The 26,156-nt window shown below is 43.7% G+C and overlaps 3 protein-coding genes across 7 annotated transcripts in view; 2 read left to right on the forward strand and 1 right to left on the reverse strand.

Moving 5' to 3' along the window:
• The first annotated feature begins 535 nt into the window (after nucleotides 1-535).
• On the forward strand, nucleotides 536-11,106 carry GTPBP4 (GTP binding protein 4). Its single transcript, XM_040548073.1, has 17 exons — nucleotides 536-694; nucleotides 1,407-1,577; nucleotides 2,609-2,712; nucleotides 2,791-2,927; nucleotides 3,540-3,640; nucleotides 4,035-4,127; nucleotides 4,647-4,838; nucleotides 4,940-5,005; nucleotides 5,739-5,828; nucleotides 6,281-6,391; nucleotides 6,677-6,754; nucleotides 6,863-6,914; nucleotides 7,469-7,569; nucleotides 8,412-8,609; nucleotides 8,984-9,049; nucleotides 10,238-10,372; nucleotides 10,918-11,106. The coding sequence occupies exons 1-17, from the start codon at nucleotides 647-649 to the stop codon at nucleotides 11,068-11,070; spliced, it is 1,896 nt and encodes a 631-aa protein (XP_040404007.1). The 5' UTR covers nucleotides 536-646; the 3' UTR covers nucleotides 11,071-11,106.
• Nucleotides 11,107-12,997: 1,891 nt separating this feature from the next.
• Nucleotides 12,998-18,301, reverse strand: LOC121065319 (isopentenyl-diphosphate Delta-isomerase 1-like). Of its 3 annotated transcripts, none has more exons than XM_040548077.1 (6): nucleotides 18,159-18,301; nucleotides 18,089-18,126; nucleotides 17,619-17,773; nucleotides 16,869-16,961; nucleotides 15,705-15,835; nucleotides 12,998-14,748 (listed from the first exon to the last, which is right to left on the reverse strand). In XM_040548077.1, exons 3-6 carry the CDS (start codon nucleotides 17,758-17,760, stop codon nucleotides 14,431-14,433), a joined length of 684 nt encoding a protein of 227 aa, XP_040404011.1. In that variant the 5' UTR covers nucleotides 17,761-17,773; nucleotides 18,089-18,126; nucleotides 18,159-18,301; the 3' UTR covers nucleotides 12,998-14,430. The 3 variants fall into 3 exon arrangements, with proteins under 3 accessions (XP_040404011.1, XP_040404012.1, XP_040404008.1); XM_040548078.1 differs by having other exon boundaries at nucleotides 18,089-18,129; nucleotides 18,168-18,298; XM_040548074.1 differs by having other exon boundaries at nucleotides 18,089-18,298.
• A 1,854-nt stretch (nucleotides 18,302-20,155) lies between these two features.
• Nucleotides 20,156-26,156, forward strand: part of WDR37 (WD repeat domain 37) — a 43,451-nt gene continuing 37,450 nt past the window's right edge. The window contains exon 1 of one of the 3 annotated variants that reach the window (XM_040547919.1): nucleotides 20,156-20,257. The gene's annotated coding sequence lies outside the window, so the exon portion shown is untranslated. Of the gene's footprint in view, nucleotides 20,258-23,041; nucleotides 23,205-26,156 lie in introns of those variants that run through there. The other 2 variants (XM_040547914.1, XM_040547915.1) reach the window with 2 other exon arrangements.

Consider the following 26,156-nt stretch of genomic DNA (forward strand, 5'->3'; position numbering starts at 1 on the left):
CCCTTTCCCTGGTACTTGGATCTGTACACACACACACACGTGGAATGAAAAAGTCTCTCAACAAGGTGAACAGTTAGAAATTGAGTTTAATAAGACAGAAGGACAGACTGTGGTGACTGGCACAAAGCCCACAGTCGGATGACCACACTGACCAGCCTGCTGACGTGTTACTGGCTTCTTTTATCCCCCTTTCTATTTTCTAACACCTGTTCCGCCCCAACACGTGGAACCTTGCTTCCTCCTTTATCTTTGCTTTGATCCTTTCCCTAAACACCCCATAAGCCCCATACGATCCCAAGACACTCTGGGATCCCTTCCAGCTGGGATATTCCACGACTCCTCCCCGTGCCCCAGGAGCCCCTCACGCCTGCAGGCAGCGAGCCCGGGGCGAACACATGAGGGTACGTGTCGTTGTCACGGTGCAACAAGGCGCAGCACAGGCCTGCTGTAAAGCACCCCAGCAAGCCTGAGCGGCTGTTCACGCTCGGGTCTTCCCTCAGGAGACCCCACAAACCTCTCACGTAATGGCCGGCCCCCGTCCCTCCCTCTCTCCCCGCCTCCCCGGCACGGAAGCTCAGGGCTCTCGCGAGAGGCACGGCCTCTCTTTCCCCTTTCCGGCAGCGTGGGGCTCGGGCAGCCGGCCGGCATGGCGCTCTACAACTTCAAGAAGATCACGGTGGTGCCGTCCGCCAAGGTACGGTGCCCTCCCCTGTCCCCCCCGCCGTCCCCGTCCCTCAGCGCGGGCAGCCCCTGCTCCCGCCGCGCCTCAGGGGAGCGCCGCCCGCGCTGCCCGGCGTGGCCTCGGCCTTCGCCTCCCCCCCCCTCGGGCTTATGGGCTCGCCCTAGGGCAGTGCGGGGCGGCCCGGCGGGCTGTACCATGCAGGGCGCGGGGGTGCCGCCTGAGGTGGGGTCCTGCGGCTCTGCTGCCCTGGTGGGGCTGGCCCTGACAGGAATCCCGTCTGTTCCGTCCGTCCCCCCTCCCCCCCCGCTCCGCACCATGCATTTATCGAAAATAAAGTTATTTCCTGGTTTAACGAAGGAGTTTTGTTCCGTAGCAGTGGGGTGTTAGCCATGCTGGGTCCGTGGTGGTGACAGCCGAGCCTGGGCATTAGTGGGGCCACTTACCGAGCTCTGCTGGGGAAAGGAGGCCAGCCCTCAAATAATTGGCAGGAAAACCCCACTCAGAATGCACAAACTTTCTGTTATTGCTTGGAGATAAAAGTCTGTGGTTCGGGTGTTTTATCCTAAAACATGCTCAATTCATCCATTGCAGAGCAGTGCTGTGGGCCGCACCACTTAATGGGCCTAACTGCTCTGCCTGCTCCTCCACCAAAATACAATTACTGCTTTATCACTTTATTAAAACTTGACAACTTGTGTCATTAATAACACTTCTTTGATTGCAGGACTTCATAGATTTGACATTGTCAAAGACTCAGCGAAAGACTCCAACCGTCATTCATAAACATTACCAAATCCATCGGATTCGACAGTTTTACATGCGAAAAGTCAAATATACTCAACAGAATTACCATGATAGACTCACTCAGATCTTAACAGACTTCCCCAAATTAGATGTAAGTATTTGTTCATTTGATCATAAAGGAACTTCATGAATCAGAAATTATTCTGCAACAGTGGTTTTATTAGAGTTTATTTTGGTCTGAGCAGCCCACTGCTGATTCCCTGCATGGAAGATTTAGAATAACTCTCAGCAGATTTTTTGGGAGTAAATTTAGGCAAACTTGTTCTACAAAAATACTTCATTCTTACTAAGAAAAGCCTGAATTGTGCCCCTGTGATTGCCAAAGGATGCATTTTCAAGGTCTTAGCTGATGAGCTAGTGTTGGCCAGAAACTGCTGTTAAATGATGAGAAGGAAAGTTTCTTTTCCTTAAGTATGTTGTGTTTGTGTATTTCTTCTTAATGTATGTACATGTAAGTCATTATGTTCCTATGGTCAGTCTTTCCTACAAAACACCTACTGGAAGTTAGCAATAACCAAGCATGTCACATTGCCTCCTGTCTTCACTTCTTCAGAAGTGTTAATTTGACAACAAAAACCTTATTTTTGGTCACACAAAGGATGTTGTTGGAAATGCACTTCGACAAGACACATGTAGTCTTAACTTCCCAACAGCTACAGCTGCATCCAGGTGTCCAGTGGGACTTCCTTATGGACAGCTGTACCTAATGCAGCCCTATATCTTCCTGCTGTTTTTGTATCCAGTGATCATTACTGAAGGATTTCCACAAATGTCTTCTGCATTTTATAATCTCTTGGTGAAGTTTCTGCAAATAAATACATAAGTAACTAAAATATCCTTCTAAGATGAAATTGGAAAGTATTTTATAGTGCAAAAGAAGAAATGGAGACTATATGAATGCGTCCAGGATATGCTTGCAGAAGAAATTTGACGTGTTAGGAATTATGCATGTAATGACCAAGGATATTGTTTTCCTTAGGTAAGATGATAATGAAAACAGTCTAGGTTGTATTGTCACTTGTGTTGGTATATTAGAGAAAAAGATGAACTTACATAGTTGCCAAGACATAGTCATCTTTAAGAAAATATGAACCTTAATTTTACTTTATGCTTTTTTTTTAGGACATCCATCCTTTTTATGCAGATTTGATGAACGTTCTCTATGACAAAGATCACTACAAGCTGGCTTTGGGGCAGATTAATATTGCCAAGAATCTGATTGACAAGTAAGGAACATGCATTTCTTTGATTTTCTACCTGTGTGGTAGGTTGCTAGCTAACTTCTTATTTCATTGTCTCTGCAGTGTTGCTAAAGACTACGTGCGCCTGATGAAATACGGCGATTCTCTGTACCGCTGCAAGCAACTGAAACGTGCTGCTCTGGGACGAATGTGCACGATTATCAAAAGACAGAAACAAAGCTTGGAATACTTGGAGCAAGGTCTGTGTAATAAATAGGCTAAAACAAAGGAGCATAAAGAGAATATAAAATTTGTTTGTACAAAGAATAACAGTTAAAAAGAGAAAAATGTGTTTAATATGGAATGGAGATAATGGGAACTTAGAAATAGTTCCAAAACCCCCAAATACATAGAACTTATTTTTCAACTGAGTGGTTCTCTCGTTTTAAATTTAAAACTTTATTTTGTTACTAATGGTTATAAAATGTTTTTCCTCGCTTAAAGATCACAGCCATGCTTTTATTTATCATTTCATTTAAATATTTTGAAAGATTAGTACTAAACGTTTTCCAAACATTACTTCTTACTTCAGGCTCATTATTCCTTCAGGCTGTGTTGATTGGCTCATTCTAGCTAAGAGACAGTGGTCTTTATTTTTCAAATACTTGATAAATTTCTTTTTTTGTTGTTGTTGTGTGTAGATACTTCTGCAGTTAACAAGCAATTATATATTTTCATAAATAATCACTCAATAAATTTATGATGTCCAAAAATATTATTAAGTCATGAGTAAATGCTTCATAATATGAATTTTTCTCCCATCCAAACTGAAATTATCCCAAATACTTAAGATTTTTTTTTCAACATTTCAGTGCGACAGCATTTGTCTCGTTTGCCAACCATCGATCCCAATACAAGAACTCTTCTGTTGTGTGGCTATCCAAATGTTGGAAAATCTAGCTTTATAAATAAGGTGTGTGAATGCTTTTGTTTGTTTGTTTTGTTTTGTTTTAATTATACTGAGATACCATTTAATTAAGATGAAGTAACATTTAAGCAATTTGATTTCATTATAGCACTGTCTGATATGAAGGATGGGAAACTTAAATGTGTGGATAGAGACTGAGTGAAATTTCTGGAGGGTTATATGGAAGCTTGCAACAGATTGCGCTCATAAAATCATTATCTTTTCCAAAATAGCATGTATATGATTAACATATTTTCGAATAGATTAAGTCTTGCAGAGAAACAGTCAGAATAACTAGTTTTTAGCTTTCCTGTAGCAAAGGAAGTGTGTTACAATTAGGATGTCTTCCTTGCAAGTTTAGGAAATGATCAATAAATGTGTGTGAATAACTTGTTTTAAGGTTACAAGAGCAGATGTAGAAGTGCAGCCTTACGCCTTTACCACCAAATCTCTCTTCGTGGGACATATGGATTACAAGTATCTGCGTTGGCAGGTAAGAACCGTCACTATTCTGCATTTTCTTACAGGAGTTAACTGGTTATAATCTGATTTGCCATTTTGGAGTGTGAGTTGCGTTTTTGTGTCTTGATAAGAAACACTGTCTGAGAGCTTCTGTGCAACATCTTCTAATACAGTGTGCCAAATGAAGGCAGCAGTCCAAATCTATTTCAAAAACGTGTATGTATGTATGTGCTTTTAGTTGGAGGGAAGAATTGGAACTGGAACGTCTGACTAAGGATGGTTCATTTCTTAACCACCACCAAATCCTGGGCCAGGTTGGGGCAGGGCTTTCCGTACTTGCTCACTACTTGGAGTATTGGTTATTCTGAAACCTCATTCTTCTCCTGTTCCATTTTCCCATTCTCAGCTTGGCCATGTTTACAGTCTTATTTATGAATGAAAGGAAGGAATACTGCTGTCTAAAAAGGATAATATCGACCAGAAATTGCATACATGTTACAGCGTATCAATTACCTTGTAATGGGGCCTGAGCTAATTCTGTTCGTTTTAGGTAGTAGATACTCCTGGTATTTTGGATCATCCTTTGGAGGACAGGAACACCATTGAGATGCAGGCTATAACTGCACTCGCACATCTTCGTGCTGCTGTGCTCTATGTGATGGATGTCTCTGAACAGTGTGGGCATAGCCTGGAGGAACAAGTAGAACTCTTCAGAAACATTAAGCCATTATTTGCCAACAAGGTAGGTTTGCTTTACATTATTAATAAAATCCTTTTTTTTTTTTTTTTTTTGTAATGCAATAGCTTGGATTATGATTCTTTTTTTTTTTTTCTTTTTATTAGCCACTTATAATTGTTGCAAACAAATGTGATGTGAAGAGAATTGCGGAACTTCCTGAAGAGAGTCAGGTGAGACGACTACTCCCACCTCTCTTTTTCTTCTGAAATTTACAGAAATACTATGCAAGACTTGTGGGTTTGCATAATTTATATTGGGCAAAAAATTTTACATGATCATTTCTAAATTTCATTGTCTAATAGTGTAACGGAAAGTAGTTTTCCGGGTCTTGATCCATATGTCTAATGTATGTACTTGTATTGTCTAATGTATGTACTTGCCTGCCTATTGTAAATGCCAAACAGAAAGCAACTCCCTAGTGGTTTCAGAAATCTTGGACACGCTGTGAGAGCTACTGTTAATTACTACAGTAGTTGGAAGACTGAATGGCCTTGATCAAAAATGCCATTTCACTAAGAGTTCGGGCTGAACTGATAGTTGCTGCCAGTTGCAGCAGGAGCTCCCGTTGGGCAGCAGTTTGCGTATATGCAGGGCTAGTTCTTTTCTATCTGTGACTTCAAGGACACATAGAATTAGTGTTTCTTTCTCTTTTTTTTTTTTTTAATGCATGTGTCATTAACAGTTACCATATAGAAAGTGGCTATTTACTTAAAAAAAAAAGAAAGAAAAAAAAAAGATAGAACTGTAGTTTTAAATTCCTCTCGTTTTTAGAAACACATTTTAATGAAATACTCAGTAATGAGTTCCATATATTGATGTTAGATAAAAATTTCAGTTCTTAATGTAATGATATATTAAGAAATGGGCAGAATGTAATTATTTGGCATAATGTTTCTATTTCAGAAAATATTTGAAACTTTTGAAGCAGAAGGATTTTCTGTCATAGAGACCAGTACTCTAACAGAAGAAGGTGTAATCCAAGTTAAAACAGAGGTACGTCTCTTTTCTCTCAATCTCATTCAAAAGGAACAGCTGATGTTTTTGCCTCATTTGAATGAATTTAATCTCAGTTAAACTGTGCGTTATAGTGACAAGCTTTAAGCATGCTATCCTTAATGTCCTTTTGAGCCTCTGTGGACTTGGGGGCAAATGGAAACTTATATCTAATACCGTTCAAAAATTATGGTGATATTTTGTCAGGGTCTTGTTGCTTTTTCTTATAGTCAGCTCATTATAAAAGATGGGTTATACCAACAGAACAGTATCATATGCATCTTCCCATGCTCCTTTTTTGTATAAAATACTTTGATACTCTCTTGAGAGCTAGAGAGGTAAGACAGAAGATAAAATACAAAGCTAGATATTTGGGATTGAAAGCTTACTGTGTCATTTGTTGGGTCAGGATGACTTCATCCCTTACCTTCTGTTGCCACGTGCACTTTCAGGCCTGTGACAGACTGTTAGCCCATCGTGTTGATACTAAAATGAAAGGAAATAAAGTGAATGAAGTGTTGAATAGATTACACTTGGCCATGCCAGCCAAAAGAGATGACAAGGTATGTTACATATTTACACTTTTTAGTATATTTTCCAGTACTCTTTAAGAAGGAAAAGAATTCTCTCTTTGCTTAACACGTGAACAGTGTGTATGATGAGATTTGCTTATTTTTTTTAACCTATAACTGCCGTTGCTGGTGGGTGAGTCAGCCTGGGCCTTTGCTTTCTTTCAAAATCCGTTATTTTAAAACGGTGATTTATAGCTTTATAAAAAAATGGATTCAAGACTTCAAGACTACTTCTTCCTATTTTTTTATCGGGATGAATTGTTGCATTAATTTCAGGAGCGGCTGCCTTTTATACCCGAGGGAGCAATAGCACGGAAGAAGCGCATGGAAGTAGACACACCCAGGAGGAAAACAGTAAGTGGCATCTCTTAATTAGGAAATCAGCGGATGGTTTTTAAATGCTTAATAATAGCACATAGATTTACAGTTATGAGATATATAAAGCTGCGTATGTCTTTGCAGGAGAGAGATCTTGAACTTGAAATGGGAGATGATTATGTTTTGGATCTTCAGAGTAAGTATAATATGTCTCAGTATTATTACTGATCAATAAAGTTTAACTATTTCAGTCTTATTGGAGAACGCTTAACCTGGACTCCTTTCAACTGAGTAACAGTGCCACCTTTTTATTTCTTACAATCCTTTTCTCTTGTTCCAAAACTGGTGATCTTCATTGATTCTTCCTTGGTTTGTAATGTCTCTTAGTGGTTTCCCATTTTAGAGTTGCGGACAGAGTGACTGGTCTTGTGATTCCCTTTCACTTTATATTGTGGTGTCTCATTAATTGTTGATGCTGACTTTGTTAAGAAAGCATCAATATGAGAACTGGCTATCCGTTGCTTATTATAGCTTGCAGTGGACTTGTCATTACTGAACAATATTTGGCAGTAGGCAGGGGATCAGAGGTATTTATGAATACGTCAGAGATGCCGTCATATTTTTGCCACAGAGGGAGCTGACTTTATTTTTTTTATTGCGATGAGCCTTGTTTTCTGTCATTGCACGTTCTTTGAAATTGTTTTTGTCTTTTTATTAACGTCTGATTTTGTGTGCTTGCTTTTATTTAAGAATACTGGGACTTAATGAATGCATCTGAAAAGTATGACAAGATACCAGAGATATGGCAAGGTCACAATATCCTCGACTACATTGATCCAGATATAATGAAAGTGAGTTTTCCTTTGTACTTTTTACACATTCTTGCCTCTTCATCCCTTTATTCATTTAGCGTAGATTGCTGTATTCCTGGATAAAAACAGTATGCTACGAAAACAAATGCTTCTACACTGTCTGCGCTTGCCATGGGAAAAGATACTGTTTTCTTAACGATCAAGGACACAGTTTCAGAAGAATGGAAAATTACTTCACCCTTTCAGACCTAATGGTGATCTTATCTTTTGAATCTTAAAATATGAGTGTTGCAGGGGAAGTTGTATTTCCTTACTCTGTGACTGTAGCCAGAAGGAATGTAGTTATCAAACAAAATAGACTGAATTCTCAATTTATAGCATTTTTATTTAATAACAAAAACCATCCTTATTTCCTGGTGGTTCTTAAGAAGTTCTGAGTGCAGACGGCGGAGCCTGCTGGTTGTGCAGTTGGGTTCATCTGAATTGCTGGTGCTCCAGAATCATGGTAAATTAGAAATAGGAGGGTTTTTGAGAGCGTGTTACCAGAAAGAGCACAGCTAGTACAGGTCACAGTACCGTACATCCGAACTCACACAGTGGGCAACTTCAGGGCAGCCGTACAAATACAGCCAAACGACGATGTGATGTGTTGTGATCAAGTAGGTCTTCATGGGACTTGAATCCCCTTGGATTCTTGCTCAGTAATCTGTATCACTAACTGCACTAAGCATGGCTGGAGGGGCCCTAAAATAACACAGTTCCATCTTTGAAGTGTCTGCATGCTGTCTTGAAAAGGCCCTGCGCCATACAAGAATGTGATGTTGAGGATTGTAAGTCAAGGATTTGATGAGCATCTTGATTTTCATTTAATCTCTTTTAAGAAACTGGAAGAATTAGAGAAAGAAGAAGAGCTGAGAGAAGCTGCTGGAGAATATGACAGTGAACCAGAAAGCGAAGATGAAGAAATGATGGAAATCCGACAGCTGGCAAAACAGATCCGAGAAAAAAAGAAACTGAAAATCCTGCAGTCAAAGGAAAAAGATACTCGAGGGCCGAGGATGCCTCGAACGGCTAAGAAGGCAAGTATAGGACACATCATGTAGTAAGACTTTGTTGATGTATAATAACTTATAAAACCGTGTAATAATTGTGGGCACTGATCGCTTTTTCTCACGTTTGACCCTCTCCCTTGCTGCTTGCTTCCTTCTGTGCTCCTAGGAGTTCTGAAAACTACTTAGTTATGGAGGCCAAACCTTTCTTTTTTTTCTTTTTCTGTAACACAAGTGAGTCTTTTATAGGATTCCATACATATTGTAGGAAAAGTTTCTAAGAATATAATTCAGCTTGTTTAGTTGGGTTGCTGCATCTTTCTTTTTTTCACGTATTAAAACAAAATTAAGATATAAATACAATTTTTTAAAAGAAACATGATTTCCTAACTGTCTTGTTACAGGTCCAGCGGAAGGTGCTAGAGAAAGAAATGAGTGATCTTGGACTTGACATGACTAACAAAGATGATGTAAGTTTCTGCTAATTTAACACTGTGCTCATCTAAGAGAGATCAATTCCGTTATATGCTAAATTTCTTTGTGCACATGTGAATTGCGTGTCACAGTTGACAGAAGAAAGAGGTGGAATCTGTTAAGGAGGAAACAGGAAACCTAAATGAGGCAGTTGATGCTGGAATTTTTGAGTGATGTGAGAATAACCTGTTGGGCTGGCTGAAAACATGTACTAATGTATATTGCTGTAGAATCACACATGTATATATGCAGTGCTTTCTATTAGAAGTCTTCTGGAATTGTAGAGGATTCAAGAACTGGGTTTAATTTTCAGGACTGCTTTGTTGGATGAGACACAACTATGTCAGAAGTAGTGATATTTCAGAAAGTGATATTGGATCAGGCTCATCTTTTTACAGTTCATTAATGCTGTGATTTGTACTTGAATTTTTGATACTGTGACTGGCATTTTTAGATGTAAGTCAAAGTACTTCAAACCTAGATTTGCCTTAGGGAGCCATTTTCTTTTGTTTTAAGTTAAAAAAAAAATATTTTTGTACAGCAAATCCAGCAGTATTATGGATATGTAGATCTTGAGACCTTGAATTCTTTAACTGAACAAGGAGTTAGGAAACAAGGAGCGTCAACAGTGCCCATCTGAAGGAAGCATTCACGGTTCTCAGGGCTGATATGCCATGTTGACTTAAGAGCTATCTCAGCGAGGAGGAGTTTCATACTCAGGCTGTGGGATGATGGTTCCCTAGGGCTTTGTCCTGTAAGCAGGCGCTAATCAGGGGAGATTGCTGCACTGCTCTTTTGCTGTTGCAAATTAGCTTCAGCATTGCTATCCCTTAGTTTGTCTGTGTCTTTTTATCCATTACTTATGAACTTAGTGAAAAAAAAAATTATAAAAATGGAATTCATAATTTTGAAAAGAATATGCTAATATTCACTGAAATTTGAATATTACTCTGGGACAGAAAGACAATGACCACCAGCTGACAAGGTCTTTTGTTATTGTGGAGTAACCAAAATGGCTCAGGTATCATTTTGTCTTTTGGTATCCAAAGTAGCTGTTTGCATTATGACAGTGAATCAGAGCAGTTTACCTCCTGTTTTTTCATGTTAGTCTAATTAGAAATGGGGCATCTGTCCGAGCTGCTTGTTTCTGTTTTCAATAACCAAAGTGCTGCTTTGAATTTCAGGCACATTACGCCAGAAGGTCCCGCAGTGTCACAAGGAAACGTAAACGTGACGAGTCCGAAACCCCTACGTCTGTGGCACGCAGTCGCAGCTCCTCTCGCCCGCCACGGGATGTCTCCGGGCTCCGTGATGAAAAGGTTTGTTAAAGTCGCCTGCCCTTTACAGCAGGTGGAACAGCACCGCTGTACTTAAACCAGCTTCTGGGAAACTTGCAATACTGGTTGGTTGTGCTCGTTGAGAGTTCCTCTCTCTTCTCTTTGCAGTTTCATCATCTGTTTGAACTCTCTATACTATAAAAACTCCTAGTTCATTCTTAGAAATAAGATGTAATAATACAGACTAAGAAAGTACTTTTTTTTTTTTTTGAAATGCAGTTATTCCAGAAGAGTTCTAAAATCCGTATATACTCTATAATCTAATAGTGGAGTTCCACCTTTAGTGAGTTCTAGGGGTATCATGATCATATTTTTAGTGTGTTGGGGAGAAAAAAAGTGTTTTTTGTAAGGAAGTTTAGTGTTACTTAAACTTACAATATGCTAGAGTAGCAGATGGTGGTTTGTGTTGGGCAGTATTTAGTGTCCCCGTTAAAATCCTCTAGCTTTGTGGTTTTTTAAAGGTAAAGCTAGTTACCTGAGTTGCCGAGGAAGTCACTCAGCACGTTTGTATGCTTGTTTTTAAATAGATGGTGAAGAAGGTCAAGACTATGGCAAAGAAAGCTCAGACGAAAATGAATCGCATGGGCAGGAAAGGAGAGGCGGACAGACACATATTTGACACCAAGCCAAAACATCTGCTGGCCGGAAAGAGAAAATCGGGTAAAACACAGAGAAGATGAGCAGTCTTCTGAATTAAAACATAATTTTATTAAAACTCACTTTTGGTCCTGTTTGACTTTTTTGTAATAGAGAATAGGAAAAAAAAGCACATGCTTGACTTAGGGGTAAAGCATTTGAAGCTCCAAAAGTTCTGATACATTGATGTTGCAACTCTAAGTGGGGTAGTAATAGCATGAGAAATTTGTTAGTACCAGCGGCAGGAGCCATGTCTAAATAGCCATGAAAAATGACACCGCTGGCTTTCCTGGAGCAATAAAGCATTTCCTATTTTATGTAAAGCTAGGTTTAAAATGAGGTTAAAATATACCAAAAAAAGTATTTGTTAATAAAGCTGCCATCAGAATTAAAAACACGCAGCTTCATGAGGAGCTGAATCAATGAGGCTTGGTTTTCTGCGTGCCTGTTAATTCCCAGATGTAGGTGATGGGTTCATGTTGCCGGTAAGGCTGGAACTGGTGGGAAGGGCCGGGAGACTGGCAGGCACCGCATCCAGTTAGGGGTTGGGCACTGAAAGAGGGAATGAAACACTTGCCAGTCAACTAAGCTGAGTGGTGACTGCAGCTGGAGCAATAGTCGCAGTTTTAGTGCTGCCCTGCAGCCTAACCATCTGTAAAAGCATGGGCAGGGAAGATTACAACCTAGATTACTCATTTCAGATTAATATTAATTAGTATTTAAAAATAAGGATCAGACTAAAATGTTTTGAGTTCACGTCAAGACTTTTTCTCTTCAGAAGCTGAAAACAAAAAACGTATACATTCAAGGCAAAATGCATTGTCAAACTTTAAATATCCCCTTTTTGTCCCTAGTTGGTCAAAAACAAGGTAGAAAATATCTGTAAGTTCGTAAAAGTGTGCGTTATAAATGTGTTGCATGAACAAAACACGAAGCACAGTTTTAAAAGTTTATACTGGAGCCCAGTAAGACACGTAAAAAAAGATAAAGAGGTAAGGAGGCGAATCCTTGATCTTGTTTTTACTTTGAACCATTTTTCAATAGCAGAGGGTGTTGTGGCTAAACCCCAGCAGGCAGCTACACAGCGCACAGCTGCTCGCTCACTTTCCCCAGGGAGATGGGGGAAGGAAGCAGAAGGGCAAGAGCGAGAAACTCCTGTGTTGAGACTGAGACGATTGAGATAAGACAAGCAAAGCAAAATAAAGAATTCAGTCACCGTTTCCCACCATCAGGCAGACGTTTAGCGAAGAAGGAGCCATCACGCTTAACAAAAGACAAGTGCTGTAACTCCCACGTCTCCCCCCCCTTCTTTGCCCCCAGCTTTTATTGCTGACCCAAAGCCCCACGGTAGGCAACATCCCCGTGTCATCCTGGCTGTGCCCCCCGGCTCCTGGTGCACCTGCAGCCTGCTCGCTGGCAGGGCAGCCTGAGCAACACAGGGCCTCGACTCTGTAAGCGCCCTTCAGCAGCGCGTAACCCTCACTGTGTGAGCCACGCTGGGTTTTCCATCACGGATCCAAAACACAGCACCCTGGGAGCAACTGTGAAGAAAACTTCCCCAACCAGGCCCACCGCGAGGGGGAACGGGAGCGCTCAGGTGTCATTTTTACATACTGGAGTTGTATTTGTGGATTTACACTCGTATTCCTTCCCTCGTCTCCTTCATGCAATAAATTCAGCATTAAAATTATCTTTAATGCTGCAAATAAGTTCAATGTCAAGAAAACCTTTAATATCAAAACATTTAGAGAACTTTAAAGGCCTGTTTAGCAAAACTTTGGTTTCAGCTTTCGTGTCCATTATTCAGGATCCGCTTTGTCAGCTCATGCCCCAGGTGGCTATTTGAAATAGAGGAGACCTTTGTCAGAACAAGCGTGTGCCCCGTTACTCCCAGTCATATCGCTTCAGTGATGCCTAATGGGCAGCCTGTTCATGGGGCAATTAAGTCTGCAAAGAAAAGCACAGTCCACGTTTTTAGGTCAGGAGTTTTAATTTAATTAATCTTATATTTAAGACAATCTTTAAAAAGTATTCCAGGTATTTCAAAAGGACTATAAAGACATTACTTGGGTAACGTGGCTGATTGAACTCAATTCGAGAGCTGTTACACTGCATTACTATCCCCCCCACCCCCCGTTATTTGCTTCATGACAATAAATCCGCTCAGGTCAACATACAACAGCTCGCCCCTAAAACCTTAAGCGTAGAGCTGCTGGCACAAGTGGGATGAGAAAAACACAAAGCATTTGAAAAACTGGGTTTTACCTCGACACCAGGCACAGACTAGTTATAACCACAGCTCACGGACACGGAGAGCCAGTAGGAACAATACCCTATTTCACCAAGAAATGACCTGAAGGTACCTGGATTGAGTGGTCTACTAAGAGAAGAAATCAATTTAAGTTTTTTGGGGCTGGGAAGAAAAGGCGAGATCACAATGGATTGGCTCTTACACTCTGTTGGAACTTCTGATTAACTGAAGTTAAGACATGGTATAAACCCCCAAATTCTCAATCCTGAATTTCGGTATTGAGGAGTTTGCATTCTCCAGGACCTTGGGAAGATTATCACAGCAGATGTTGCACAAAAAAAGAACTTGCAGCAGGAGGCCTTTGTTTTCTGGAAGATGAGGAAGAGCTACCTAATGCATATCCCTCCTGCAAGGACAGGCTACTACCTATGTTAGGTACCTATCATCTATACCTAAAAATTAATGGTTAATTATACCAATTAGCAATGTCCAGTATTCGGTTGTCAGCTAAACAGGTGGGGGACAGGGAGAAATCAGTGTTTTGATCTAAAGCACACCACGTAGCACTTGCAGTCTGTGTGGAAACGCAGTCCACACAATCCAATTACTTAACCTTTATGTGCTTGGTTAATTATACAGTACAGCAGTTGAAGAGACGCGCTCTGCAATTAAAATCACCCTAACCACTTTGAACTAATCGCTTCTCCTTTGGTGATTACTTTTCCCAACATCAACGCAGAACCCAAATTCCTTTGTAATCGCTATTTCAGAAGATGTAGTCACCTCTAGGGGACGAGCCGGGCAGCAGGCACCCCAGCTCCCTCCCCAGGACACGCAGTTCTGCAAGGAAGGGCCAGCCGGGCACATGCAGGCTGGGGATTCTTTAATATCACCCGAGGCAATGGAGAAAGACGAACCCAAGGGGGATTCTTGTATGACCGTTGCTCATTTTAAATGACATCAAGCTTAATTCACTCACGGGAAATGGGGCTGGAAGAAGGGGTGAAGAAGCAGGAAAAATAAGGCTCTAAACAGCTCTGCATAACATTATTCGTTAAACGTGCTCCACGTGGGGCACTTTTCTGCACTAGAGTCGTGAGTTCCCACGCTTAGCGCATCATTACTAGCCTTCAGCATCTTTCACTGCAGCTATTCACATTCTGTGTATTTTTTCATGATCAACGAATTTGCCCAAGTTAGATAAGTTATCCCACCACTTAAAAAGAAAGGTCTCTGCAATCAGTTTAAACCACGGAGTAATCTTGACTTCGTTCCTGGAGGCTTTGTCCAAGAGCTGTTTCAGTTCTTTCTGCGTCACGTAACGGTAGCTCTGGATCTCGTTCGGATCGGGGTCCAGCGTTACATCCTTCTGCACGAACAGGATATAGTCTATTTCGTGTTCACCCCAGATCCCATCGGACTTGGCCTTGTAGTGAATTCGGGTCAGATAGAGGATTTCCTCTGGAGTTACCTACAACCAAAACACACGTCAGAACCAGGAGCAAGGCAGCATAATTCAACTGCTGGGCGTTACAGAGAGTTACCAGCTATTACCATCCTGCCACATAAATTATTTCTCCCCTCGAGTATACAGCTGCACTGCACTTCTTCATAAATAATTACTAGGAAAAAATAATTTTTGTTGCACTTTGATCAGACAAATTGCACAGCATCTCTCTAGGCACACTCACCCGATAATATTTTGACAGGATTTCTTCTGTACACTTCAGTTTCAAATAACATTTCCCAGAGCCTACAGCACGCTTCTGGAAGCACTGACGGACAGCCACTTGTACCTGCCCCTTCTCTCTCAACCCAAGGGCCCAACAACTCTTTGACACCAAGGCCAGAAGCGCTTGCTGACAGACCACGCGTAACGCTGACCCAACAGGGATCCGTGCAAACAGCAGAGCAGGGAATTAGTCCAGGGGATCACAAACCATCGTGTTCCCCAATAGCCCACAGCTTCTGTGTCCCACGACACAAATGTACCTAGCTGCAAAGCGTGGAAGGAGATTTTGATCACCAGCATAATCCAGCCAGCTTTACCCTGCTCTCTGTGCACTCCCAAATTGCCACCGTACCAGAAGGCAGCCAGAAGCAGGGAGTGCAGTTGTTTTGGAAGGAAAACCAGGTGCCCAGGGCACCCTTTTTCCCACAGGAAACCTGGAATCACAAAGGGACTCGTACACAGATGGTGCGAGTTCTCTTGGGCAAGCAGGATAGCCTGCTCAGGAGAAAATGTAGGCACCCATAGTTAGAGCTGAAGCAATACACTCCTTCCTTACTGCTGAGGCCTCAAATTCATTAAGTCCTCTGCATCTCCAAAATTAAATTCATTTTCAGATTTCACGCTGCCCCCATCTGCTAGCTGCAGTTAGTCTGTGAGTCAGCACACGCTGTTAAGAACTGCCCTCTCTCCTTTACCTGCTCCATGGGGATTCCTAACTCTGCTTTCATTCGTCTTTGTGCCGCTCTTCGCACACCAATGGCATCATTTTCTTCCAGCTCCAGTGGGTGGCTCAGTGGGTGGCTGCAGCAAGTGTTGGTAAAACAATCTGCAAGAAGTTTCAGTTAGCACACTTTTAACATGTATAAATCATTAAAAGAAAACACAAAAAACAAAGCCTGAGACATAGACTAGCTAATCACCATACTACATTTTTGTTCTCATTTGGAGAAAAGGTTCAGAGAGGAAGGAAGTTTTCCATCCCCTTATTTTTCTTTCCATTTATGTACCTGGATTTGCCTGTCATGTGCTGCTTTGCAGGTTAGTGTCTGATAAATACGAACACACGCGTTCTCTGACTGCACAGCATCTACTTCAAAACCCAATTTGAAGAGACCTTGCAGATGCTGACTAAAGCGACTTTTGAGAGTTGATATGCAAAAGAATATTGACAATACCTCCAGCGCTTGCAAGACCAGCTGACAGTAAGTAAACAGGCAATTTATCCTTGTAAAAAGTTGTAAGAACGTACCCTCCATACTCCAAGTATATTAAAAATTATTTATCAGTAACGTAGAGCAACCGATCAGCCAACCTTTCACCTTTAACAGTCTAGCTCAAAAAGCATCTAAAATGGAATCTGATTACTTACAAGCTATATTTGGGCATTTTGATTAATTAACAGTCAAGGAAAAAAAAAAATCAATCTGTAGAATAAAAATTTGCTTGGAAGGAAGGAAAGGTCTTCCTTTCTCAAGTTAGAAACAGTTCCATGATAAATCAAATGCATGTCCTTCCCAGAGGAATTAAAGCATTCTCCACAGCTGCCAGAGCAATTTCTCCAGTGCCATACAATATGTCTTGCAACAGATAAGGTAAACAACATATACTCTGCCATAAACAGGATCAAACAAGTCAGGGAGCAATCATTTCCCAAGAACATGCATACCAATAAATTCACGTTCCCATTATGTTGCTTCATCCACAAGAGAAGTGCAACTCAGAAGTGTTTAAAAGGATCTCCCCTCCAAAGAAAGTAAATTCTAAAGCCTCAGAAGGAGTTACTCTGCAAAATCAGACTGAAATATTTTTAAATATAGATTTAAATGTAACATTTATGTGCAGTGTGTTTCAGAACTAACCTGGAAATGTAATTTTAGCATTTGATCTCTGCTGCAGTAACAGCTTATTTTCTGTATTAAATAAGAAAACACTGAATGCTCGGTGCAATAACCCTAAAAACAAAAACACAAAGTTATTTTACAAAGGAGAAGAATCACATGAAGACAAAATTTCAGGGCTTAGAACGGCCTCATTTGTTGATAAACTCAAAATTTTTCAAGTGTTAAAAATCAAGGATTTGACAAAAAAGAGTTATTGTTTAGGTTTTTGTGTCAATATGCGCTAAACATTATGAAATTAACAAAGTGCTATGAACAACGATGCAAAAATTACAACAGAAAATGAACTCTCTCAAGCACAGCATAATTGCTTTTTTTTTAAACAATTCCGAGCTTATTATTCCTCACTCTTCAGGAAAATGCTTCCCATAACTAGAAAAAAGAAAAGTCACAAACTGCTAAGAGATTCACAAACGTGACTAGCCTAAAATAAAGCCCATCACCAATTAAAATGACAACCAAAAACCCTATCCCGCTAGAATCAGCTGAAGCAGAACTCCATGTTAGCTAGTTAAAGATGGACATCAAAGCCTCCTCTACATGAGGACAACCCGGCAAAGAAGCAAGTGGCACTGCTTAGAAATAACTACATAAAATCAAGTATCTATAACAGGAAAATAATACCATTTTACCAACACAATGCAATTCAGAAATATTTATCACAGCATAGTGCTTATGTCCATGATCACACATTTCTCTGCTTTGCCGTACCTTTATCGATGTTTTCGTTCAGGTGACAGTTCTTCTTGGTGTCCGCTCCCACCCTCTTGTCGTTCTCGTCGATGAGGATGCACATCTCGGCCAGCAGCCGCACCTGCTGCTCGTCCAGGCTGTCCGTGCTCACCTCGGGCATGGCGGTGACCGTGCTGCGGGACAACGGGGCGGGACGGGACGGGACGGGACGGGCGGTCACACGGCCGGGGCCCCCCACAGCCCCTCGGCCCCTCACAGCCCCTCGGCCGGGCTGCTCCTGAGGGACCGGCTGCCCTGAGGGGGCGCTCCCCGAACCACTACCCGCACCCACCGCCCTCTCCCTCAGGAATCCTGCTGATGGCCGCTGGGGACCCGCTGGGGTCGGCTGGGGACCGTTGGGGCCGGTTGGGGACCGTTAAGGGACCGTTAGTGGCCGTTGAGGCGCCGACGTCGCCGCGCCCCCCTCCCCGCAGCCCCTCCGCCCTCACCTGAGGGCCCGGGCCCAGTTCCCGCGCAAGGCAGCAGCGGCGCGCGGCGGCGGCGGCTCGCGGCGGCGGCAGCAGCTGCAGCGGGAGCGGGAGCAGCAGCAACGCGTGCAGCGACGCCCCTGATGCCCCGCGGCGGCCCCGCGGCGGCCCAGGGCGCGCAGCACGCGCCACATCGCCCGTCAGCCCGCCGCCACCAATGGGCGGGCGGTGGCACGCCGACGTCAGCGCATCGTCCGATCGCCCCACAGCGGCGCGGGCGGCCCGGGAGGCGGGGCCTGCCGTGACGGGATGGAGGGAGGGGGGAGGGAGCGGGGGGACGGGCGTGAAGCGCAGCCAATCGGCGCACGGCGGGGTGGTGGCACGGGCCAGTGAGGAGAGGGGGGAATGGCGAGTTAGCCAATCAGGGTGGGAAGGGCGGGACCCGCTTGAGGCGGGCGACGTCGGTGACTGGCAGGGGGCCTCACGGGGGCAGAGCCCCCCACAGGGGCAGCAGTTGCGGGGGGGCAACGCGAAAACAGGCAGCACCACAAGAAATAATAATAATAAATATATATATATATGTAAAAACACCATCTGCTGCACAGCCCCTTAGCTATAGAAAACGCAGAAGGAGAAACACCCACAGGTGCCCTCACAGAGGGCTCAAGCACCCACAGCCTGCCCAGTCACCGAAAGGTTTTGTATCGTCCACACTCACTGAAGCGTTTTGACCCGAGCAACTGGACGTTGGGCCTTGTGGTGATGCCTGATGTCCTTTGCCAGATCAAACACTCGCTAGGTTCATTGATCCCTGTGAAAAAAAAAAAAAAGTTAAAATAAAATAAAATAAAATAGTAACTTTTCTTTCATTATCCTAACGTGACCAAATATAAGCTATGCAGTTCTACCAAAACCACTCTAACTACGGAGATGGACACACCAACCAGCACCACGCGTGGAGACAACGCAGTTAACAATTGGCCTTCCAAGAGGGAAGCTCTGTTGGTGTAGAAGCTTCCGCCCTAAACCCAGAGCTGCTGTCTGTAAGCGGGACCAAGCTGACGTTTGGCATGCAGGAGAAACAACCAGCGGGCGTGCACGGCGATGTGCAGGCTGCACGATGGAGACATACTAAGTGTCCGTGTAGGTTATGAGGAAAAGAAAGATCTTATTCCCAGTAATAGCTGTTGAGAACTTCTATGGAGGTATTTTAGAACCTGACTGTCAGAAAACAACTACAGTTTCTGTCCTAGGCAGAGAAGCGAAGTATTTCACTTGGAGTGGTGTTTGTGAGCAACAAGTCCCAGTGGCTGATGAGAGCCAAAAAATGTTGTGAGAACGACAGTAAATCTTATCACAAAACAGACAAGTGAGAGATGTCCCAAGCATTTCGCTAAGGATTCTTTCAGGACCAAGTGCTTTATATCATTTGTATCATCTTTCATCTCACTCACACCCCTCCTGCTTTGCCTTATACCTGCTAACAAACTATTTGTGTTGAAAATAAAAGATTCTAGTTTTGGTAACGGTATGCATTACACTGAAACCTCAGAAGTTTTGCTCTGCCCTGCTTGAAAAGAAGCGTGCATGAAGTGACATATATATAGCTTTAAGACTTGATTTAATTTATTCATCTCTTGAAGTCTGCTGACTGTTTTCCGATACTCTGCCAACAAGGAGAACACTTGTCACCACTGGGAAGTCTCTCATTTCACCTGAAAATCCACCCAGCTGCAAATTACTGACAGAATTTTGCTGTCTACTGAGTTGAAAGGAAATGCAAATACACCAAACTGGAGCAAAACATCATAATTATCCAGGAAGTTAAACTAGAAGGCAGTAAACTGCAGGATAAATAAATGCAGAATTCCATGGGATTTGACCTCAGAACACACAGACTTGAGGAATAAGCCTCTCCTCAGTTCTCAACTTGCCAAAGAAAACAAGTTTTCATTTTTCTCCACCCTTCACATCCAATCTGCCTTTTTTTAAGCTTCCCATTCAGTTGTTTTAAAGCTTAAGACTTCCAGTTCAGACTTCTCAGCTGTAGACCTAGCTGCTGATCTCCCTGCAGCATCCTTGCCAGAAGTCAGCTTTTGCCCTGAGTCATAGCTCTTCAGAAAATACCCGTCTGAAGGCTACACTTACGTGCAGAGCTAACGCCAGCCTGGAATTTATCTGTATTGGCAGGTAATAACTCCCTGTCCTAAATACTCTGCTGTTTGCTTTCTTAAAAGACCAACTGCAGGAAAGTGGGTTGGTTTCAGCCTGCTTCGGAGAAGACAGATGGCTTTGTAGTAAAAATGTAATACATGTATGCTAAATATATAAGTAGGATGTTGTATTTGCAGTTTGCTATCTCGAGTGTGATGGAAAGACTTATGATGGAAAGTTGCATGTACAGCATAAGGTGACGATGAATAATATAGGAAACAGCTCTTTTAGCCAGGAATTATTAAGAGGTTTCCTATAAGAAGGAAAAAATAACCCTGGAGTGCTTTTATCCCCTAGATCTGGTTTTCTTTTATTTATTTATTTATTTATTTTCTTTCTTTTGGTTTGAGCACTGGGCAGGAAGTTCTGCCTTTTCCTGCTACATTTGCAGGCTTGGAAAATTTTTATGTAGAGGATTCAATTATTATTCTGTTCTATTGCTGGTTTCCCAAGCCTTGTATCTTGTTTTCTCAAGTCCAGCCATGGGTGCAGAAGTACAGCTGCAGATGGTCTGGAAGGTGGTGTCAAGGACAACCCAATGTTTGCCACTACATTTACTGTAGCACTTAAAAAACAAACAAACAAACAAAAACCAAACAAAAAACACCTAGCAGTTGGTAAGACTCATGCTAACTAATCCTGCCCCATGTTTCCCTAGGCTCCTGTACCGGTACCTGTGCAAGTGTCTTTTTTAAAACAAGCAGTTTGTGAAAAGCAGTTTGTTCTGTATGCATTACTGTTTGTTAAACGGTGCCTTGCTACCCTTGTAATGCAACAGCAAAACAAAACCAGTTCCAGGGCTAGGGTGACAACAGTGCTGCTTGTCACGCATTTCTCGTGAAAAGGCAACTGCATCCATACAAGCCCTGTTGATTTTCCGGTTAGTCACCCCGTGTCAAGGAAGAAGTTGTTTAAACCCGTCTTTCTCTATTGCAGTATTTTGCATTGCTTCTACAGCGTAAGAAATGGTGTTATCTTTATTGCCCCCTGCTGTTAGAGAGTGAGCTGTTCCAGAGAACACAGTTGCCAAGCATTTTTTTTTTTTCAGGGAAATCTCAAATGTGGATTCTTGTGTGCTTTCTGGACATTTTTTCCATTACATTACATTAACAATTACATTAGGATGAAGTAATTTCGGTAGGAATAATGAGGCTTAAACAACTTTTTACTTAGGAACTGAATAGTGGTGGCTCCAGCGGTGCCTTAGATAACACGGCTGAGGTATGCACCTGCGGTAACTATAAGGACAATTTTAAGCATCAAACGGTGCCATTTGGTCAGGTTGTGCTCAAGCTTCCTCCTAGGCGACTCTATTCTACTCCTTGTCCATCTTCCTTTGCCTGTGCTCTCTCCCCCTTTTCCTCTCCTTAAAGCCACTTAGCTACTCTTTTTGCTCCCTTCCTTTCCCCTTTTGGGGGCGTTGAAAAAGGGAATAGGTGAAAGCTACGGGAAGCTCTCAACTAATTAGGCTGGTTATCTTCTGGAATAACCTCCAATGAAGAAAAAGACTCTAGTAAATAAAAAAAAACACTTTTTTTTTTTTTTTTTTTCCTGTTAGTACAGTTGCAATTAAGACATGACTGCACAAAAGGAGGTAGAAAGGAATAAAAGACAAAAGAGATCGGAAGGCATAGTTGTAGCTGGGAAGCACATGAAAAGAAAATGTGATAACATTTTTAGCCCTCACAACGAGGCCCATATTCTTCTGGCCTTTTTACAGACCTCTTCAGAGGCCGCTAGATAATCTGAAGAAAGAGAGCAAATAATTAGGCAAAGGCCTCTTCTGACTTTCATAATCTGCCACAATGAATTTTACATCGGGGCTTCTTCTAAGCGTTAATCAGCACAGGAATTAATCCCATTTCAATTACGCGTTGTAAGCCTCAAAGCGAACAGCCTGCTAGCAGACCGCAGCGGCTACCTTTGATTCTCGGTTTCTGTCACGGTGTCGGCGGTCCCGCTTGGCAGAGCACCGAGACTCGGCGTTTCTCTGCCTTTCTGTATCAAAAACCAGGGAATTCTGTCTGTGATTTAGTGAAGTTTCATCTCCCTCCTCAGCCAGGGGTGAGGGTGCAGTAAGGAAAAGCAGGCCGGATTTTTTAAATGTCAGCATTAAGTGAAGGCTGAGGGGGACGGTGGGGGGGATCCTTGGGGGGACACTTGGGGAGACACTTGGGGGAATGCTGAGGGGGACACTGAGGTGGACATTTAGGGGGACACTTAGGGGGATACTCAGGGGAATGCTGAAGGGGGACACTTGGGGGGACACTCAGGATGCTGAGAGTGACATTTAGGGGGACACTTGGGGAGACACTTGGGGGACAGTTGTGACGCTGAGGGGGACACAGGGGGATGCTTAGGGGGACACTCAGGGGGATGCTGAGGAGGACCCCTAAGGGGACACTTGGGAGGAAGCTGAGGGGGATGCTGAGGAGGACACTTAAGGGGACACTTTGCGGGATGCTGAGGAGAATGCTTAGGGGGACACTTGGGGTGCCTCGCTGCCTTGCTCCCCACACAGGTGCCTCCCTGCTGGGGACTCCCCAAGCCCCCCCAAACCCGCTGTAACTCCGCGGCGGGTTTCGCCCCACACCACACGCCCACGGCTGGGGTTTGGGGCAGGACGGGGTGCGGTGAGGGCAGCCCACTACAGAGGGGCCCCTCAGCGGGCGGGACCCCACAGAGCCGCGCTCCCGCCCGGTCCCGTCCCGGCCCCGTCTCCATGGCGGCGGAGCGGGGGCCGCGCTGCGCTTCCGCCCGCAGCCGGATGTCGCCGCCGGGGCTGCTCAGCACCGCGACGGGTCGCTGCCGGGCTGCTCGCTGCCCCGCCCGCCTTCCTCCTCCTCTTCCTCCTCCTCCTCCTCCTCCTCCTCCTCCTGCTGCTGCCGCCGCTGCCCCCCCGCCGCCCGCCCGGTGCTGACAGGTGAGTGCGGGGCCGCCGCGCCCGCTCCCCTCAGCGCGCCTCCGCCATCTTCCCGCCCGCCGCCGGCAGCGGCTGCCCCGAGGGGACGGGACCGGGGGGACCCGGGGGGGACCGGGAGGGGACCTGTGGGGACCGGGGGGACCCGGGCTGTGGGCTCCCTGCGCCTCGGGGCCCGCTGAGGGAAGCGGAGCTCCCGCCGGCAGCGCCTGGCGCATCCCTCCCTAAAAACGAAAATCGCCCAGAGCGAGCCTGCCCGCTCTCCTATGCCAGCTATTATATATATATATATATTTAGTTTTATTCTTTAATCGAGCCGGAGGGCGTAGGGATGGTCCAGTCCTGCAGGCGGTGGGAATGGGAGCGCTTCCTCAGGAGGCTGCTGGCGAACTTTGTTTGCCTCCTGCTGTGTATCCAGAGGACAAGCCAAGCGCCGCGGCTCACGGCTCGGTTCAGACCCTCTCATCACGTAGAAATGGGGTTAAAACCCCAAAAGGCCCATTTTACATCCCCTGCAGCGGGGCAGGGCTGGGCAAGCACGGGGAACGCTGGCTGGGGAGGCATCGGGTAGACCTGGCCTCCGGCAGTGGGAGGGTGTCTCAGAACTGGCCAAAATGCATGGAATTCAGGCCTGTAAAGGTTCACTTGCAGTTTGTCTTTATCCTTCCCTGAGCTAAAAACCGTGGAAACAAATTTCAGGGAGGAATTAATATGCTTCACATGTTGAAAGGTTGAGTAGGTTTGTTTCCAGTTGTAGGAAATGAAAAAGATGGTGTGTATGTGGAGATGAGGGAAACTTTTTCAAGCTAAGCCCTGAGATGTTGCTCAAGGCTGTCTTGTGAGAAAAGGGAAACTTCGACGTGTGTTTTTATTACTCGTTGTCCCTTCCAGCTTGTGGAAGTTTGTTTTGTTACAGCACTTTCAAGCACGCTGTCTGTAACAGTAATTCATGGAGGATTTACCTAAAGAACTGGTGGAACAGCTTCTTTGAGGTGATTCAATGTCATTGAGTACACCTTGAAATTATACAAATCTCTATTGTTCAGGCGCTGGGTTTGAAACATCAGAGCAATATCCTTCTGCCTAAACAAAGTTCTGAGGCTGTTTTCCAAGCAAGCCTGCTGTTGTCATTTTTTCTAACATCAGATTTTTAAAAGAGATCTGGCAACCTCAAGAATCCTGTGGTACATTTTCTTATGGGTAGTTTATATTAGATAAGATCTGTGCATGCGTCAGCCCTACCCTGTCTTTCTGTAGTAACTTTAAATGTAGCTGTATGTGTTGTGTACTTGGGCAGGTTTTTTAAGAAGAGCATGCACAAAGTGTTAGAATTTAAGGCAAAGGCCAGTGTAAATTTTTTTAATGCTGCTTGTTTATGTGTACACTTGTCCCTAAACTCAGTTTAGTATGTTGAATTTAAAGGTAACTCTGAGATGAGACCGTCTCTCTCTAATGTGGACATGCTCATAACGTCATGTTTCTTTTAAATTTAGGACTTGTTCAGTGGATGCAGAGCCACAGGTACGGACTGAAGTGCTTGGGAGCGTTGGTATAGTCAGGGGAGAAGTCTCGTGAGTGGGGTGAACGTGTGTTAAAAGAGTAGCTTGCTGTTACACGATCCAGAAATTGCAAACCAGAATTACTGCGTGTCACAGCAAGAAGGGAAGCTGCGTTGTATTTTGTATGTTTGAGATGAGGTAGGGGTTACGCTGTGCAATTTTTCAGTCTAGGAGCTAACTAAGGCTTGTAGCCTGTGAGGTGTAGGCCTGGGTGTGGGGCTTGTTCCAGATGCCACCACTTCAAACCTCTGTGGGATAAGTTTGCTAGTGCTCTGCATGTGAGCAGTGAGGGACCAGGACAGTCTCCTAAGCCAGAGGGGTTTCTTGTTTTCTCCTCAATGAATAACCCCTGCCGACTATTTTGAGACCTGGTGTTTCAAAATGGTGGGACTGGGTACTCGCAGGGCTGCTATGTGTGCTGTCGGAAGATTTGGTAGCTCTTCCTGCTCGGCCACAGGAGGAAATGCTTCAGGGGTGTGCTGTCTAAGGGTTGCTTCTTGGTGCTTCAGAAAGGCTTGCTAGGTGTGTTACAGTTAGCATCCAAGTTGCTTGCTTCTGCTGATGTCTCAGCAGTAAAATAATTTATTAGCAACTGATATATTCCCAAGTGAAAGGCAGTGATACCTGAGGTCACTTTGCTTGCGTACACATGTGATGGCAATTTATCTAGTACATTGGTAATAAGCACCTATGTATTGTTTGGAGAACAGCAGAGCAAGAATCTGACCTCTTAATTAGATGCAGGGCTTCCTTAAACAAATACCTGGCTAAACCACCTTTGTGCTTGAGCTTCCTTGGGATTCCTCGCCCTCGGGTCTTGTATTTGCATACCTGTGCAAGCATCTAGACTACTTCCAAGCTATTAGGGATTTGCTGATACAGGAGCGAGAGCTAAAGGCTCTGTGAAACAGCTAAGGAAATAAAGTATGTTTGAAAGCTGCTCTTTGGGATTTAACCAGCAGAAAGTAGTTTAGCAGGACTTGATGCTGTTTATTGAGCTCTTCAAGAAAAGTCAGCTAATCAATACTTGTTAATAAACTAGAGCGCAGTATATACTGCAGAGGTAAGTAACTAGTGTTAAACGTAAGCTTACATTGTACACTGTGCTGTTTAAATTAGCAGAAACAGTGAGCCCATTTCGTGAGTGTAGGTAGCAGAGCTCTCACAGGAACGTCGTGCACCTTCACGACATCAGCAATTTCACTTCAGAGGTCTTGGTCTGGTGATTATTAGTAGACTCGGGCAGGTTTCTTCCATATTCTAAATAAAAAGTCATCTACTTTTAATAATTATTGTTTAATATCAGCTAAAGCAAGTATGTATGGCTAGGGGTATAATTTTTTGCTTTAGTAGACTAACAGTCGGCAGGCTAGGTCTGTGTTGCATTTCGATCGCA

This window comes from Cygnus olor, chromosome 2, assembly GCF_009769625.2.
Source record: "Cygnus olor isolate bCygOlo1 chromosome 2, bCygOlo1.pri.v2, whole genome shotgun sequence".
NCBI classification, from domain to species: Eukaryota; Metazoa; Chordata; class Aves; order Anseriformes; family Anatidae; genus Cygnus; species Cygnus olor.

Excerpts from the sequence above, each read along its gene's own strand:
- GTPBP4 (XM_040548073.1), top strand. The coding sequence starts at position 647 with ATGGCGCTCTACAACTTCAAGAAGATCACGGTGGTGCCGTCCGCCAAG. Across the intron at positions 695-1,406 it reads CGGTGGTGCCGTCCGCCAAG|GACTTCATAGATTTGACATT; the intron begins GTACGGTGCCCT and ends CTTTGATTGCAG. Across the intron at positions 6,755-6,862 it reads ACACACCCAGGAGGAAAACA|GAGAGAGATCTTGAACTTGA; the intron begins GTAAGTGGCATC and ends ATGTCTTTGCAG.
- LOC121065319 (XM_040548074.1), bottom strand. The coding sequence starts at position 18,261 with ATGTGGCGCGTGCTGCGCGCCCTGGGCCGCCGCGGGGCCGCCGCGGGG. Across the intron at positions 16,962-17,618 it reads GAACGAAAACATCGATAAAG|GGTTATTGCACCGAGCATTC; the intron begins GTACGGCAAAGC and ends TTTTGTTTTTAG. Across the intron at positions 15,836-16,868 it reads TGCTAAAATTACATTTCCAG|ATTGTTTTACCAACACTTGC; the intron begins GTTAGTTCTGAA and ends AACTTCTTGCAG.